Source organism: Hyperolius riggenbachi, chromosome 8 (genome assembly GCF_040937935.1).
Source record: "Hyperolius riggenbachi isolate aHypRig1 chromosome 8, aHypRig1.pri, whole genome shotgun sequence".
Lineage (NCBI taxonomy): Eukaryota > Metazoa > Chordata > Amphibia > Anura > Hyperoliidae > Hyperolius > Hyperolius riggenbachi.
In genome coordinates this window covers 211,154,750-211,172,249 of record NC_090653.1, presented here as the reverse complement: position 1 = coordinate 211,172,249, position 17,500 = coordinate 211,154,750, and the positions used below count along the sequence as shown (strand labels likewise).

General features: G+C 42.3%; 1 protein-coding gene across 5 annotated transcripts in view; it reads right to left on the bottom strand.

Annotated features, from left to right (window-relative positions):
- Positions 1 to 17,500, bottom strand: part of DENND1A (DENN domain containing 1A) — a 1,229,671-nt gene that overhangs the window by 387,406 nt on the left and 824,765 nt on the right. For all 5 annotated transcript variants that reach the window (XM_068248143.1, XM_068248144.1, XM_068248146.1 and 2 more), the window contains one exon: positions 14,205 to 14,330. In XM_068248143.1, the coding sequence (XP_068104244.1) occupies positions 14,205 to 14,330 (126 nt within the window). The remainder of the gene's footprint in view (positions 1 to 14,204; positions 14,331 to 17,500) is intronic.

Here is a 17,500-nt window from a genome sequence, read left to right as displayed (position 1 = left end):
AACGACTTTAGTCGCATGTCTGTATGCCCCTTTAGTGTTGAATGTGACTCACTCTCTCTGACTGAGAAGGAGCTGGAGGACAGCCAAAGAGTGTGTAACATTTCTCAATAGATACATTTAACTAAATAGAATGTAACAATCTGAACTGAATATCTCTCCACAGAACTTTAAACCTCTGTGTTTAATCCTTCCAATGCTGGTCTAGTAAAAAAAAATGCTTTTTGCATATAATATGCTGTAAATAATGTTTTAGAGCAAAGTTGAAATGCAGGGTTATATTCCGCTTTAATTGCAGTAGTGAAATTATATGATACACTGAAAAGGCAAAGCCCTTAGCCTGTGACATACCAATGATGTGAGCTGCACAAACTGGCACTCCCGTTCTCCAACTAGCAGCTTGGGCTCACTGGAGCCCACCAGATCATGTGACAAACATTAATAAATAGGATGTGTCTGAAATGTCTCCAAAGAAATAAGCAATGTGATGACCGATAGATTAAATGACAACTGCACAAATAAATACTGTTGAGCGTGTATTCAAACATTGTGCCATTCAAAATAAAATAATGGTCCCTTTTCCTTGCAGTACCTAAAACACACTGATGGCATTGGACTGCAAAATAGCCCACCTTCACAGTTAACGCCTTTCAGTGAAGACCGTTGTGAGGAGCAGAATATAAGTATGGATCCCCCATCCACCATGACGAGAAAACCACGCAACCGTGGCACTGAGATTGTCTGTGGAGGGATCCTTCTATGATCAGGCAGTGCATGCTTACATCAGAATCAGAATCAGTTTATTTCGCCAAGTACAACGGGGGTTGTACCCGGAATTATTTTTGGCTCATACAGGGTCGGAGATGGTACAAACACATATGCGTCGTGGGTCCCCACATACAATCAGGTACAGTATAGTAGTACATAAGTAAGCATATGCACATATAATACAGCACATGACTAGTGGAGGACACGTGGGGCAGTCTGGAGTGCTATGTGAGGGGAGCAGCCACATCTACCGGCGGCGCTTGCTCTGCAGCAGTTCCAGATGCCCCGCAGTGTGTAAAGGAAAGAGAGGATAGAAAAAGAGAGAGAGAGAATGATAGCTAAAGAGAGAATGAGGAAAAGAGAGAGAGAAACAAAGCAAGAGAAGAGAGAGAGGGAGAGGCAGAGAGTCCCCCTTAGGGCTGCAGATTGTGTACAGTCAGATAATCAGTCCGAAAAACCATGTGCTCCCCTCCGAACTGAGGGGGTAGCATAGCTCTGGCTTGGTGCCCAGTCTGTGAGCTGGCCGGGCCTGGTGGAGTGTACAGATGGAGGCAGGATTCTTGTGGCCGCTATTGAGGGCTAGATGTGATAATCGTCCTGGCAGTGGCCCCATCAATGGTGGACTGGCCTGTGCGAAAGTTCAGAGGAGAGGAGCTTCTCCACGTGGGTGGCCTGCCGGGCTGGAGGCGGCGGATATCAGGAGAGGAGCTCCTCCAGGTGGGTGGCCTGCCGGGCTGGAGGCGACGGATATAGGAGAGGAGCTCCTCCATGTGGGTGGCCTGCCGGGCTGGAGGGGGCGGATATCAGGAGAGGAGCTCCTCCACGTGGGTGACCTACCGGGCTGGAGGCGGCGGTGGAGACTGCCTCTGAAGTGGCCAGCAGACCTGCTCTCGCAGTGAGGAGCTCCTCCACGTAAGTAAGCGGCGGCGAGTGGGTCGGCTGTAGGTGGCAGTGTAGCGGGTGTTGAAGTTGGAGCAGCCAGCAGCGCCCGGAGGTCTCCCCGGGGCCGATCTGCTGCAGCCCGCCGACAAGAACCGCGTGCAGCGGCAATGTGCCACCCATCAGCGGCAGCAATGGAGAGCGGACCAGCGTCGGTGGGGATGAGCAGCGGCCCTGCAGCAAGCAGCGAGGCATACCCGGAGAGCGTCCCAGCTCCCTACATCCACGGCAACATCTCCCACATCGCAAGCGCAAAGGCTCCGAACCTCCGATCCGCTGACCCCACTGGCGGGAGCGGGACAGAACCAGCACACCCGCCGTGGGCAGGGCACTGCAGCGATGTCTCGGCTGTATGGCGCCATGTCCCCGCTCTCCCCCGGGTTCAGTGATGCATCCTCGTGCGGAGCAGAACACGTGGGCTGGAAAGCATCTGACCTCCCGTTCCGCTAACCGTTGCACGCCCGAAGCCCCCGCATCTTCCCCAGGTGGGTTTAGGAGGTCGGGTGGGTGCAAGCTGAGGGGTTAGGTGAAGAAAGAAGAAAAAGGCCGGAGACCTGTGGCCGAGGCGTCCGAGCACGGCGCCATCTTAAAGTACAAATTACATAAAGTTACCCTGCATTGGCTGTTTGCTGTTGAAGGCAAACACATAATGCTATAACAGCAGAGGTGGGAGGTTTTCAATGTAACAGTAGGCAGGGAGATAATAAAATGAAAATAGGCGGCAATAGCAGGCAGCCTCCATGGATCAGTATCTTTCAAGAGGCTACAGAAGTTATTTAAAGAACTGTAAGGATGTTTGCAGCATTCTAATATCTATAAATAACATGAAGGTGGACCATTCTGCAGTCTGAAGCTGTTGGTACTCTTATTGGGCAATGTGTTTTAGGTACTGCAAGGAAAAAAAGGCCATCATTTTATTTAGAATGCCACGTTCCATAAATAAACATTCCTCGCCATTTACTTGTGCAGTTGTGAAAAAAAAAGCTTTTCTTTGATCGCTATCCTTTAAGGGATTTCACAACTCTTTTGAGAAAAAGAAAAAACAGGAGGATGGACTAAGAAAAAGTATAAATGCTAATTACATACCCTTACTGTAAAACATGGGCCAACTAGCTGCTCCTGTGGCTTACTTCGGAAAGGGAGACAAAAACACAAAGACACCGGGAGCCCAATATGGTGTAGTATGTCAGTACAGATACGTGGCAAACAATAGTGAAAAAAGTACCGCCCCCTCTATCCTTTCACAGTTGCTGCTCTACAAAAAAACAGCCAGGAGAGTCAGTCTGATGGCAGGTATCCCTTGGATAAGGGATAAATCGTAGGGAACAGTGGATAGGAGGTTACCCAGATACACACCTGGAATTGCACTGCTATTGACCTGAGGAAGCGACCTGTAGCAGTGAAACGCATTGTCTAGTGCATTACTAAACTTCTCTATTTGAAACCTGAAGTAGGTCCTTTTTAAAGGTAGGACCATATTATTATGACTTTTATACTTGTTCATAATATATTCTACACTGGGCGCCTCCTTTCCACCGTTCCCGTGGCTTAGCATGTGGTAAACGCTGCGTGATCACATGATCTCTGCAAAGGGGCTTAAGGGCCCGTTTCCACTTGTGCGGTGCGAATCGCCGCGGTAAAAATTTGCATGCGGATGCGAATTTCACGTGCGGTTGAATGCGAATTTTCGTGCGAATTCGCATGAAAATTCGCATGGATGACTCTGTATGTGAATTTAACCATGGCAGTGCCGGTGTGCTTTTCCATTGATTTCCATGCAAATTCGCATGAAAATTCGCATACCAAAGCCGCAGGCGATTTCCCTATTAAATACATTAGCGGCAATTCGCATGCATTCCACACGCAGGCGAATTCTGAGGGCTCTGCCGTGCAGAAAAATCCTGCACAGAAAAACGATCAGGAAAACTGACAAGTGGAAACAGGCCCATCCACTTGTATTGGCTGTGCGAATCTGCATGCAGGAAACGCATGCAGGAAACGCATGCAGATTCGCGATAGTGGAAACGGGCCCTTAGTGGAAGCATTGAAAACTGCAGCAGGGAAAGGAAAAACTGGCCAAACTATCGTTAATCCTGAAAAATGTTGCCATTTTAACGGAAATAATTGGTCAAACACTGGTATGAACCATTTGAATTCAAACTAATTCATCCCATTATTTGATATTTTGTTTTTGCCCTTTTTTGGGACAAGATAACTTACACACAAAGCAATGTTCAATTTTTTACTTCATTTATTAAAAAAAAATAAAAAAAAGTCTAACGCTAAATCAGACTATCATATCACCCACAGGGATGATTAAACAGCACCTCAGTTGCTTAACTAACCAAATGCAATTGATAATTAGATACAGCTAACTGAATACAGACTGGCTTGACTGCAGTCAGCCCTGCTGAATATAAATCCCATTATTAGTGATGAGTAAAAAATGTGATCTGTATGCAGATTTCAGTTGAACTGTAACTGAAGACTTGCAGTGCCTAATCAGAACAGGTTACCTGGCAGCAGCTGGAAATGTATCAGCTGCTAGTTTATTCATTTGCAGTTCCAGATTCAGATTAGCCTATACTAATCTTGGTCAATCAATAAGAGAGAAAAACAGAATAATTCGAATAATTAGGGAATAGTTGGGGGGGGGGGGGGATGGTGCGGACAGTCAGAAATATTTTTGTCAAGTCACTGGATATTGTTTCCATGCCAATCTTATTAATTAGTCTAGCCTGATGCTGTTTACTAAGTGGCTTGAAACAACATGTCATATAATGCTACTGATGATACATAATGAAGACTGTATGATGATTGATTTAGCAGAGTTGTGCGGTGCCCACTAATGTTTGAGAGGTTATGGAACTAACCAGACTTTCTTTTGTGCCAGCCTGATATAAGTTAGATTTACAACATCACTAACCAAAACAGATGTGAATTACTTCTACTGTTCAATTGGAGTTTTAATGTACTCACTGTTTTGTTTATGACATGTTTTCTAATCCAACTGGAACTCCTTATAACTTGTATTAAAGCAAGCCCCTAATTAGCTCAATGCTGTAGTGGTCCGGAGTCTTGTTTCATGCCTTTTTGTGTGTCTTTTTGGAGTAAGTACCAAAAAACCTGCTTATGTACTGATATGTGCCAGGAGCTCTTGCCTTCAAACAGTACCCATCGGCTGTACTCCAATGCTAAATACTTCCTGGCACTAGACCTGAAATCAAGTCTGGCAGATGCCAACCACCTGTTTCTAGGAATACAAATGAAGCTGGGTGGCAGAGTCTGACTCCTTTCTCCTGAGCGGGTTTCTGCATCTTTTCATACCCACTAACAAATTCAATACATACTTCAGGTCCTATGTACACATTTCAGTGTAGTCAACGATTGTGACCAAAAAATAAAACTGTTGCCAAAAGTGGCTTACCCATTTCTCTAAACAAACTGATCTCACAAAACAACCTTAAATTCCCAACAACTGTTCAGTAAGAATGATTCATAAAAATTGAATTAAGCAATGATAAATCAAATATCTGCAAGCCAAATTATTGTAAACTGCACAAAAATGTATTTCAATAGCTGTATTTCACAAACAGAATGAAATACAGCTGAATATGATATACCATACATAACATTTGGATGTTTAATGTGAGAAAAAGAAATATAACTTGACCATTTCATTAAAGAGAACCTATAGCAAGAGAGAAATAGAGGTTCTCCCCTGTACATGTGTACATTAGGTGTGACCTAGTCTCTATTGAAGCCAAACAGTCGACATGATAAATTAACTCTGTGACTGCAGGCTAAAAATCCTAGCATATATATCAATTTTTAACATGTAAACTATATTTAAAATCTAAAAGGCTCCTCTTATCCTGAAAACATGGCAACACTGACACTCCCATGAAGCTGCATGCATGTATGCATGCATAAAATCTTATTTAGTACTGAACAAATTGAGTCAACATTAGAGCATGACTTGACCAAAAGGCTCCAAAAAAGAGACAACTAAATAAATAAGAGCTCACCATACCCGACTCCTGCTGCTTGGTCGCCGTGTTTTTAACCATATTAGATTGGCCCATGTGACCAGGTACAGAGGATATAAAAGCGGATGCAATGTTGTATTACTTTAGAGTCTGCCTACACAACTTTTTAAAGGAATTGTCTTCCACAACAGTGTCTGTCACTGGCAATGGCTATCTCTCTGTTCTTTACACATTAAGGAGCTATAAAATACTGATGTGGTGCTCCTTGATTTCTTCATAGTAAATGTTCTTTACTTCTGCCTTTGTGTGTATATTTTTAATATGTATAAATAAAGAGTTAATGCTTACATCCTAAAAGTGGATTCAAGTATAAGAGGATATTATTTGCTTTAGTGGCAGTAATATAGCACTCATACCAATGTAATACTTTCTGCAATTAAATGATTGCGAGGAAGAAGAAATAAAAAAAAAATAATAATAAAAAAAAACATTGCTTTTGAATAAGGTCAGTGTGTATGGTACATTGATAGCTAATTTTAAACATCTTCCAATGGATGAGATTGCAATTGATTCATTACTGAACAATATGTGGCCACCTTAAAGTAACATTGAAGCAGACACAAGCAATATTAACAGCACATGTAATGATAAACTGCAAAATGAAAATTTCTGTACAGTGAAAACTGTCTCAAGTTTCAGAATCTCAAAAAATGAGCCTGGTTTAAAATACTGTAGTAAAATGAAGGCGAACATTTCCTATCAGAAACTAATCAGAGCTACATATATCTGAGACAACATTGAAATATTGTCTCACACTGCTAGCTTACTGCCAGGCAAATTCATTTTAAGGCAACAATCAAGAGCCCCTAGGTCACACCTAGTCACCTTGGGTTTCCTTTAACCACTTTTACTCCTGCTACAGAATATCTAAGTAATTTCTGGAGCCTCTGTGGGCACATTACCCCTCTCCACCCTAATTATACTTACTACAGATTCCTTAGGTACAGCCCGATCCCTCCTTCACCGCTCCCACCACAGAAGAGTTTAGCAAGCAAAAAGCTATGCAAGGGTAAGTACCTCATCTTTCATCACTCCATGGACAAACGTGCCTCTTGTGTGTGAACCACCACACCCAGCCTCATAATGCTGTAGGGACCCAGTCAATTTGGCAGTACTAGGCTGTCTGGAGTGGTGGCATGGGAGCGCGCTCACTTAAACAAGGAGATGTGAATTATATTTACTCCACCATGCTTCCTGCTTGTAGATCTCTGCATGGGGGGGTGGTGGAGAGTCCATTAGACAGTAGGCAGGCATAGGAGTACCACTAAAAACAAGAGTAAACCTATAGCGCACCACTAGACACCAGGGTAAACTTATAGAGCACCACTAGACACCAGGGAAAGCATATAGGGCACACTAGAAACCAGGGAAAGTGTATGGAGACCAATAGACAACAGGGACATATATGGGGGACAATAAGGACACCAGGAAAGCATATGGGGATCACTAGACCAACAGGGAAATGATGGGGGACCACTAGACCATTAGGGAAATAGAGAGAAAATATTAATGGGGAAGGTTAATTAATAATTTTATTATGGACTTAACAGTGGGCACGGTTAAACAGCATTTTTTAAATAGTTTCTATTGCATTGCTATTATTATGTTTTTAATTTATTCCCCATTTGAACCATGGTCCCCTGTAAAATTCTGTCATTAAAATAATTGTATTATTTTATCAGTTCAAAGTGGATATCATGCACTGTAGCAAAACCTTACCTTCATTCCAAAATATCATCACCACAAATTGTGACATGAACATAATTCAAATTACACCCCCCCCCCCCCCCCCAAAAAAAAAAAACAACAAACAGAAAAAAACACATAAGCACTTTTTGTTTTTGTACTGTAAAAACAATGTTTTTTTTTCTTATTTTTTCCATTTAGAATTGTTAAGGGACCCATACACCTAACGATTTTTCCACCGATATAAAGCAGATTCGATCAGTGTGATCGAATCTGCTGTGAAATCGTTGCACAAACTCTGATAGAACGATCGATTTCCATCCAAAATCAATTGTTCCCATCGATCGGTCCGTGCGGAAGATTTTGCTCGATCGCCAGCGGGTCGGGAGTGCGCCAATAGCGGCGTTCGAATGCCCGACGCTAGCGGCAATACATTACCTGCTCTGCCGGCGTGTATCCCCTCTGTCCCCGCTGCCCCTTCTTGTGCTAGGTTCCGGCTGGCTTCACTTACTTCCTGTCCCGACAGGAAGTTTAAACAGTAGAGCGCCCTCTACTGTTTAAACTTCCCCGACAGAAAGAAGTGAAGCCAGCCGGAACCTGGAGCCCAGCAGGAGAAGGAGCAGCGGATAATGATGTTGCATTTGCACAAGCCATGAGTAGTTGCCCTGTTTTCGGAATAACTGATTAGATAGGCTATACTATGTTTTCTAATAAATACTGTTCTCGTAGTAATACATTTCTCAAGACACACATTTCTTACTTCACATGTGTACTGTACTAACAAACCTGAATTCTTGGCCAAGTCAAGTGCAGGAGATTAAAGTGGAATATAACACAGTATTTCTTCTTTGCTTTTAGTACAACAGCATTGAAAGGGTTACATCCAAGGACTGACTTTTTCTCCTGCAGGGGCAGCCCACATCCAAACTGGTGATAAGCTTATCTTCTGTATACATTCTTTACTTGATACAATTAAGTAAACATTCTCTGGCTGTGCAGAAACTTATGCTAATGAGTCCTGAAGTGAAACAGGTCAGAAATCACTGATGGCTGCATTTACAACAGAATTACAACAGTTATGAATAAAATGCACCAGCAGCTTTCAAAGTTAGGGGCCGTTCACATTACAAACGCGGAGGGCCACGCATGCGGAACGCAACGCATGCAAACGCATGCCATCCGCGTTTGTATGCGTTGCGTGGCTGATCCCATCACTGAAAAGTAAATGGGACAGCCGCGCGTTTTTGCAAAATCTGCGTGCAGCATGCGTTCCCGGACCGCACAGGTCCGGAACGCATGCAGTGTGAACATCAGACAGTGCACTCTATGCACTGTCCGATGTCGTGCGTGTCGGCCTTCCTTACGCGTTTCCAAAACGCGGCTGGAAACGCGTGCAGTCTGAACGGGTCCTTAATAAACTGAACTCTGGGAAGTTATAATTTCTAACTGACTTATAAAACTTGTGCACAAAAGCAAATATGATAATTGTATGGGTTGTAAAAAGTAGGAAAACACATTTTTTCTGAATGTTTTGTCAGAGTTTTAAACCACTTTAAGAAGTATTCTGCACTTCTTTTGTAGTGATAAGTAGTAGCATGCATATCTTATCACACTGTAAGGTACTTATCTTAGAAAGTTTTGGAATAGCAGCAGAGTATATTGTGCTATGTTAGCCGTCAGTAAAAACAAGAAGTTTTGAATCAGGATTCGGGTCTTTTTTTAGTTCCAAGAATGAGTTCCTGATTCAAAAGTTTAGGAATAAGAGACACGGAGAATTTTGCTATGATCAACACAGCCACCTTCCTTTCCTACTAGTTTTCTTTTCTTTTAGTATTCCAGGATAAAACATAACACATTGAACAATGGCCATCTCCAAATTTATTTTGCAGCAATGAGTTATTTTATACTTTCGTTTTTTTTTCAAGAAAAACTGTTTATTCTGGATACAAAAGATTAACTAATGATGTAAGTAAAAAACTATATCAGGAACTCCCCCGCTCTGCTGGTAATCGTTTTCTTTACTGCTCTAACACAGATCCTAATCGATGTAACTCAGCATTCCTCTAGTAGATTAGAGACCCACAAAAAGACAGGGGCTGAATGTGCTTGTTCTGACATAATACATCAATATGTTCCCTCCCTGCCCATGGCTCTTGTACACCTCCACATAGTGGGCTTTTCATACAACTATTGCACATTTAGACTGAAGCTATATGGTGCAATGAGAAAACATGGGGAACATTATGCAGTAAACAACATAAAGGTTAATGTTGGGAAAATAAAACCTGAATTTAAAAACTGAATCACAGTAAAACAGTAAAAATGTGACAGTCTTGCATCATCAGTTTTAAATGTTAAAAAGTACAGTAGTAGTTTTGGATGTATTAGCTCATTAGAGTCTGATACTTTAAGCCTAAAATATTAAACATTTTCACAGAATTCTAATGGTCTGAGATTTTGATTTTGGAGTTTCATAAGCTGTAAGCCTTAATCATCAAAATTATATCAAATAAAGGCTTGAAATATCTCGCTTTGCATGTAATGAGTCTATATGATAAAATAGTTCCACTTTTAAAGTTGAATTACTGAAATCAATAAACTAATTTTTTGAGTTTCACCTGTACATTACAATAAGCACCTCCAACGTCAACAAGTCATGCCATGGCAGTCAGACTGTGTGTGCACTCAGATGCAACACAAATGCAACATGCCTGAGATGCTTTTTGACCATGTTTGGTTTCAGCTATCTAGTCTGGATAGAGTTGAGAAACATAATTGAAGCTAAACACAAATTTTGAACATATTTTAAATGCAGGTTAGCTTTGTTCCATAGGATTTATATCCAAAATGCAAGTAATACACTCGATTAATCATATGGCAGATGTGATCAAAGTATCCTGACCCCTTCAAATTCGATTAATGGACTACCATCAATTTTGAATAGTTTATAAGCTGAAAGAAAAATCAAACACAGCAGTACATTTTTTTTTATCAAGCAGGCATGGAGTGGGCCTATCAGATCAAGGTAAAGGAGGGAATGGCAGAGTGATAGGAGAGAGCACACCTGAGCAAGCCTGCAAGTACTCCTGGACCTCTGACCTGTGTAACCCCCCCCCCCCCCTAAAAAAAAAAAATCATAACTTGCCTACTCCGTACTTCAATTGTTGTTTTTGCTGTCCCATCAGCTCTTCTGTTTCGTCCCAGTGTCCTTTCCCAGTGGCCCTGGTATTTTCACCGCAATGGTACTGACCCAGAAGTACTTCTGTGTCCATACTTATGGCCAGCGCCACTGCTGTGAAAATGACGGCACTTACGAGTGGACACTGCAGCGCTGACAGAACAAAAAAAAACAGCAAGTGGAATGCAGAGTAGGTGAGGGTAGATCTTGTTTTTTTTTTGTTTTTACACCAGTAATACATTCCAGAATGAAGCGGCGGCTGGGGTCAGCACAAGTGGGCGTGATGGGGGGAATAAAAGGGGCTTGGTTAGGGCCAACAGAGGAGGATATAACTGCCACTTTCTTCCTGCCCATATTCAACATTTGTACTAGTCAAAGATTTCAACCAAGTACTGCTGGAACATGAGGATGGTGCTGTGACACCATCATATGTGACTCATATGTCACAGCACTGCAAACAAAATGTTACTAAACATGCAAACCACCCCTCTCAGCTCAGGGTTACTTTAAGATCTAGGGCATGCTTGAAAAACAGGTAATGTTTCCAGCACCATATTATACGTGCAGATTATCCATTCTACTTCGAGGTTACAAAATCTAGAAAATCAATATGCTGGTCATCAACATACAATGCAACATTATCATCTTTACCCACACCTTTTTCAGAGCCCGTTTCCACTGGAGCGAAAACCGCTCCAAATCCGCAGAGTTTCCCCGCAGGCAAATCGCGCGGGGAAACTCTGCCATAGGAAACCATGGCGCCGCAGGCCGAATCGCTTACCCTAATGATTCGGCCTACACTGCCCGCAGATTTCGCACGGGAGGCTGTGAATCCCACAGCTGTGCATGGCACGGCTTCTGTGATTCGCCTGCGATCCCGCACACCCGGAAGTGCCACCGCGCGTCTCGCTGACGCATGTGGCACAAGTGGAAACGGGCCCTAAGGCAATACACACCTTCATCAATGCAATTTAAACAATTAACATATACATAATGAGTTTCAATTTCTTAGATGCTTTGTTATCTTGGAGTACACAACTTATATGTACATATAACTTGGTTAGTAGTGAAATGTTTTCAAGAATACAAAAAAAAAGGTTGAAACTACTGTGGAACCTTTGTTTGCGAGCATCATTCGCTCCAGAAACATGCTTGTAATCCAAAGCAGTGTTTTACCAAAGCAAATTTCCCCATAAGGATTAATGGAAACCCAGCTGATTCGTTCCACAATCCAATAACAGTCATAGTAAAATAGTATGAAATAAAAATGTAAACAAGACTTTCCCTATAACTAACAGAATCATTGCCATCTGTTGGCTCACCTAAAACTTTTTTGTGTGTGTGTGTGGCTTTAACAAGGAACTTATGCACTGAGAGTTACTTTTGAGGATTTCATGGAAATGTGACTTTGCACAGGCTCTACACACAGATTAAATACAGAAAAGTACAATTCTGCAGCGCCAAAGAGAGAAGAACCATCGGCTTAGTTGTGGTGGCGTGAAGCATGTATACTTTTTTTTGCTTGTACAGTATATCAAGACATTGCTTGTATATCAAGTCAAAATTTCACAAAAAATTTAGCTTGCACTGAAAAGCGCTCTTAAACCAAGTTACTGTCAATTCAAGGTTTTACTGTACCTTAATTTCCTTTAAATATATTGCACTACGACGTACATAAAAAAGAAACTTCAGGAACACTTGCATGATGACACGTCTGGAACTGCTGAACAATCATGCTGCTGTTTGTTTTGTGGTCAGACAAGATGCACATCTGGATTTGGTACCAGAGCCATGTTTTGGCTACATTGTTTGCTATGCTTTACTTATTTCATTATGAAAGATGATTTATTGACAGTTTGAGCATTAATCATTTGCTTAATCCTATTCAATCCTAATATATGACATCAAATTTTAACCTTCCTCTTAAAAAAAAAAAAATCCCTCTTCCCGATGCCTAAACTTAACATCCCCATGGATCAAAATTTCCTTCCTGATGCCTAATCCTAATAACGGTTACTAACCTCATTTTATTTTATCCCCTATGCCTCTTTATTGATGCTCTATCCAACACTAACATTTTGTTACCTTTGTCTCAGCACCCAGTGCCCGATTTACCACTCTTCATTCCGAAATGCTGGTGCACAAGCCACAACTGCACTGCAGGAAGTCACAACCGCACTGCAGATAATGATGCACTGAAGTTGAGTTCTGGCAGAAATATACCTGCTGCCAAGACAACATGTCTAACCTACAACCAAACAGCTTCTGTTTTTTCAGCCTATTAGGAAGAATATGGTGTGATTGATGGTGTAATGGTTATGGGCTCTGCCTCTGACACAGGAGACCAGGGTTCAAATCTCGGCTCTGCTTGTTCAGTAAGATAGCACCTATTCACTAGGAGACCTTTGGCAATTCTCCCTAACACTGCTACTGCCTATAGAGCGCGTCCTAGTGGCTGCAGCTCTGGCGCTTTGAGTCCGCCAGGAAAAAAGCGTGATATAAATGTTATTTGTCTTGTCTTGATTATTTACCCCTCTAGGTATTCATACAAGTAAAGTGCATCAGGTCACTTTAATGTTTTAACATGCACCCCTGCACTTTCTAACTGCACTTGTGTTTAATGAAGCATTTATTTATGTACTTCATTCAATTCTCCTGAGCTTTATTGTAGCAAGGTGCTGTAACAGGGTACACTGATGTTTCCAAAAAACTGAATGAAGCGTTAGAACGATAGCTAATGCTTGTTATGATATGTGTTTATTTGACCTTGAACTACAATCTATCATATTATACTCAAACAACTGAACTCTCTCTGTATTATTTGTTCAACTCTTGTTCAGACGGGTCACTCTTGGTAGGACAGTGTTGACAGAAGTGTCTTGTGGCTGGGCGGATTTTCGTCAGTCTGATTCAATGAACTGTCCGCCCACAAGACACTCCTGTCAGCATAGCCTGCATTGTTTATCCAAGCAGAACAGCGTGCAGATGGAAGGACTGAGGATACAGAATCCCACTCTACATACATACAATATGCAAAAAAAAGATGGAAGGAGAAAGCTTCTAACACATTCTTATTTTCAGCACAGTCCGTCACCGTCACCCGACTTTTAGTGCAACTATCATATTAAAAAGTCCCTTCTGTCTATTAACAACAACAACAACAGACAATGAGCAAATGACATCTCCCAGCTTAAATACAGAAAGCAAATTCAAGCCGCCCGCACAGAGGGCTGAACCAATCAGCAGCGTGTGATTGGCAGGTTGGTGTCAGCTGACTGCAAGATCAGCTGACCCGTCTCCTCAGATTATAAAGGTCCTGCCGCCCTGCCCGCGAGCATGCTGACCTAATCTGATGTGCAGAGAAGAGACCTGTCCTGCCAGGGGCTGTGCAAGATGTCTGAGAGGATGCGGCCGCCGCCAGGGTGACGTCAGACGTGGAAGCGGCAGCCGCAGCACTCTCCGCTGGTGAGGTAATACTGCTATACCTGACATTAAACCATTACTTTGGCTTTAAGGAATATAAACTATACTGTATATTAAGTGTTTTCCTGAAATTTGGCTTTAAGGAATATAAAATGTGCACTTACCGGCTCGATCTTTAGTGCACTTCTGTAACTCCCAAATAAAGATGCTTGGGATTTGAGGAAAGCTCGTGCCACTCCATCACCTGTGGTTGTGGACATTTTTCGAAGTCTGTTTTTCAATGCAGAGACCTGTAAAACATAAAAGTGATTAAGCACAACAAATATTCCTACAGTATTACTTATTTCTAAAATACGATATGACATATCTCATGGCACAATCTATTATCCGATTTTCAGTTTCTAAAATTACTTTACCAACTGAGTCTGCAGCTAGTGATGATTTCCTAGACATGTCACAATATTTAAAATGTTTTTTCCCAACTAGAACTCTCTATTTCAAATAAAACAGTCCCAAAATCTCAATTTACTGCTTGTGAGATCGACTCCAAAAGAAGTAAGCTTTTACATCCCCAGTCAAAGGAGCTCAACATGTAAAACAAGTACACCAGGGAGTACTTATTATTTGGAGATTAGGAGATATTTGGAACTCTTTCAGTAAATCAATTTTTAGTAAATTTCATGTTCATAAATTATTGTACCCAATGTACACAACTTAATTTGATCCCTCCTCTGTGTCAGCTGACTGCCACGGCAAAGAGCTAATAGGTAAACACGTGATGTTCACAATATGCCTACTTCCATGAAAGCAGGAAGTAGACAAACTAACAGCTCTAACAAAGAAATGTTTTTATTTAAAGGTTATCATGCTGTTGCTTATCTTTTAGAGCAGAGAAAGTTCTGAGTTCAGATCTGCTTTAAACTAACTTCACAATCTCCATTCTAAAACAGTTTATAAATTGCTAGTGATAATGTAAGTGCTTAAAGAAGTAATGGATGGATAGTGTTCTACATTTGTGTACTGGTGCATTTTGTGGCCAAAGGCCACTTCCTTAGATGGCAAAAACACCCCTAAGAACAAAAGTATTCCCCAGCTGAAATAGGGATAATTAAAATTATCATTAAAGCGGACCCAAACGGAACATTTTTTTGATTCAAAATATTTAGTTGCACCACTCTGACACATACGAAGATAAATAAACACTCCTTCAAGCCTATGAGCATTTCAGTGCATGCGTTTCACCCTTCTCCTTCCATAACTAGAGTTATACAGGTGGCAGCCATTAGCAATTCCTCCTTTGCCGGACACCTCCTACTCCACCAGTTTGCCGGATTCTGTCCCGGCAATATGAAAGGAAGGGAGGGGTTCCTCAAATAAATGTAAAATATTTTAGATTTGTCATCATGCAGCTGAAAAAAGGCTGCTATTTATTATTATAATTTAAAAAATAGATTTTATTTCTGAAATCTTGTAATTTTAATTTGGGTCCACATTAAGGGGTTAAACTCCTTCCAAATGTTGTAAATAATCAAAATAAACAAGCCACCTAACACAATTTGTTTTTAAAAAATATATATATACTTGATGAGGCAGGAAGAATCATTTCTTTTTTTCATCACAAACAGTGATAGAGTTCAGTATAAAACCACAGCAAGTGTTTCTGTTCAATTAAAAACACATTGTTATTTTTGGAAGGGTAACCACCAAACTACGCAAAAAATATGTTGAAAATGTGTGAAAAAATATATTCTTAATGAAAACACATTCATTTTCAATTTCTAGTTAAAACGGTCTTGTTTTAAGTTTGAACCTTTTGTTATTAATTAAAACAATTAGAATTACACTGTAATGTAGACTAGCTACATTTAAAATATTATTACTTAAACCAGGGGTCGGGAACCTATGGCTCGTGAGCCACATATGGCTCTTTTCACCCCTGCATATGGCTCTCTGGCTCGCTAAAGTATGTGTGACGGAGCAGCCAGAAGACTGTTAATTTAAAATCAATGCCTCCTGCTTGCCTGGCCTCTATGTTCAGCTCTCCACCTCCCCCTTCCACGGAACCTCCTCCCCTCTCATTGCCCTGCTGTGCGCCGCCTCCTCCAGCTGCTGCGGCCAGCGTACTGTAGCTCCGCCCCCATGGCCGAATAGAGTACTGGTTAAGGGCTCTGCCTTCGACATGGGAGACCAGGGTTCGAATCCTGGCTAGGGTCAGTACCCATTCAGTAAGGAGTTCAAGGCAAGACTCCCTAACACTGCAGGGTGGCCTCCTGAACGCGTCCCAGTGGCTGCAGCTCTTGAGCGCTTTGAGTCGGACAGGAGAAAAGCGCTATATAAATGTTCGGATTATGTTCGGATTATAAGTGCAGGGACTGGTGGCCTGACAGTTGCGGCCAGTGATGACGTCAGCTGAGCCCGCGCTTTGGAACTCCATGGTGTTTGAAGCTGACTGGAAGCGGCCTGGTGAGTGAGTAGCAGCACAATTAGTATTATAAAACCTGCCACCCAGCACCTCACCTACCTCCCTCCCTCCAATCAATATCACATGCCCACCCAGCATCTTGAACTATCTCTCCACACCCTGGCCTGCCGCTCCCATCCTGAACAGCCTCTCCCATCCAGCACCTCACCTACCTATCACCTGCCCACCCAGCACCTTGACCTATCTCTCCACACCCTGGCCTGACGCTCCCATCCTGAACAGCCTCTCCCATCCAGCACCTCACCTGCCTACCACCTGCCCACCCAGCACCTTAACCTACCTTTCCACAGCTTTCCACACCCTGGCCTGCCGCTCCCATCCTGAACATCCTCTCTTATCCAGCACCTCACTTGCCCACCCAGCACCTTGACCTACCTCTTCAACACCCTCAGGGGGTTCTTTATTCCCTCCTGTCATGTCACCGACTGTCCTCAGAGGAGTTCACAACCTAATCCTACCATAGTAGTCAGTAGATAGCAAGTAACAATGTATGATTGTATGGTCTGTGTTGAGGTGGAGTCAAACATGGCAATCATGTCTTACAATTTCTCCATAGGAGTTTGAATTGTGTCTTTGCGGCCTGTTACAGAACTTCCCACCAGCTACACTCACAATTGGCTGCCTTCATTATCTCTGCCCTGCTCCACGGACCACAAACTAAGGTGGTATCCTCCTCACCTCAGTCATCAAACGGATTGCAGAAAATGGCTAAAAGAAAAAAGATGATCAGTATCGTACTTTTCAGCCGAGATGGACAGAGGGATTTGCCTTTATGGAGAAAGGAGGTTCTGCAGTGTGTCTACTATGCAACGATAAAATTGCATCAGTGAAACGGTCAAATTTACAGCGGCACTTTGACACACGCCATACTACATTTGCATCGAAATATCCTGCGGGGTACAGCAGGAAGAAAGCATGTAAAGAGCTACTGTGCAGAGTGCAAGCTAGTCAACAGCAACTCCGTGTTTGGGCCCAACA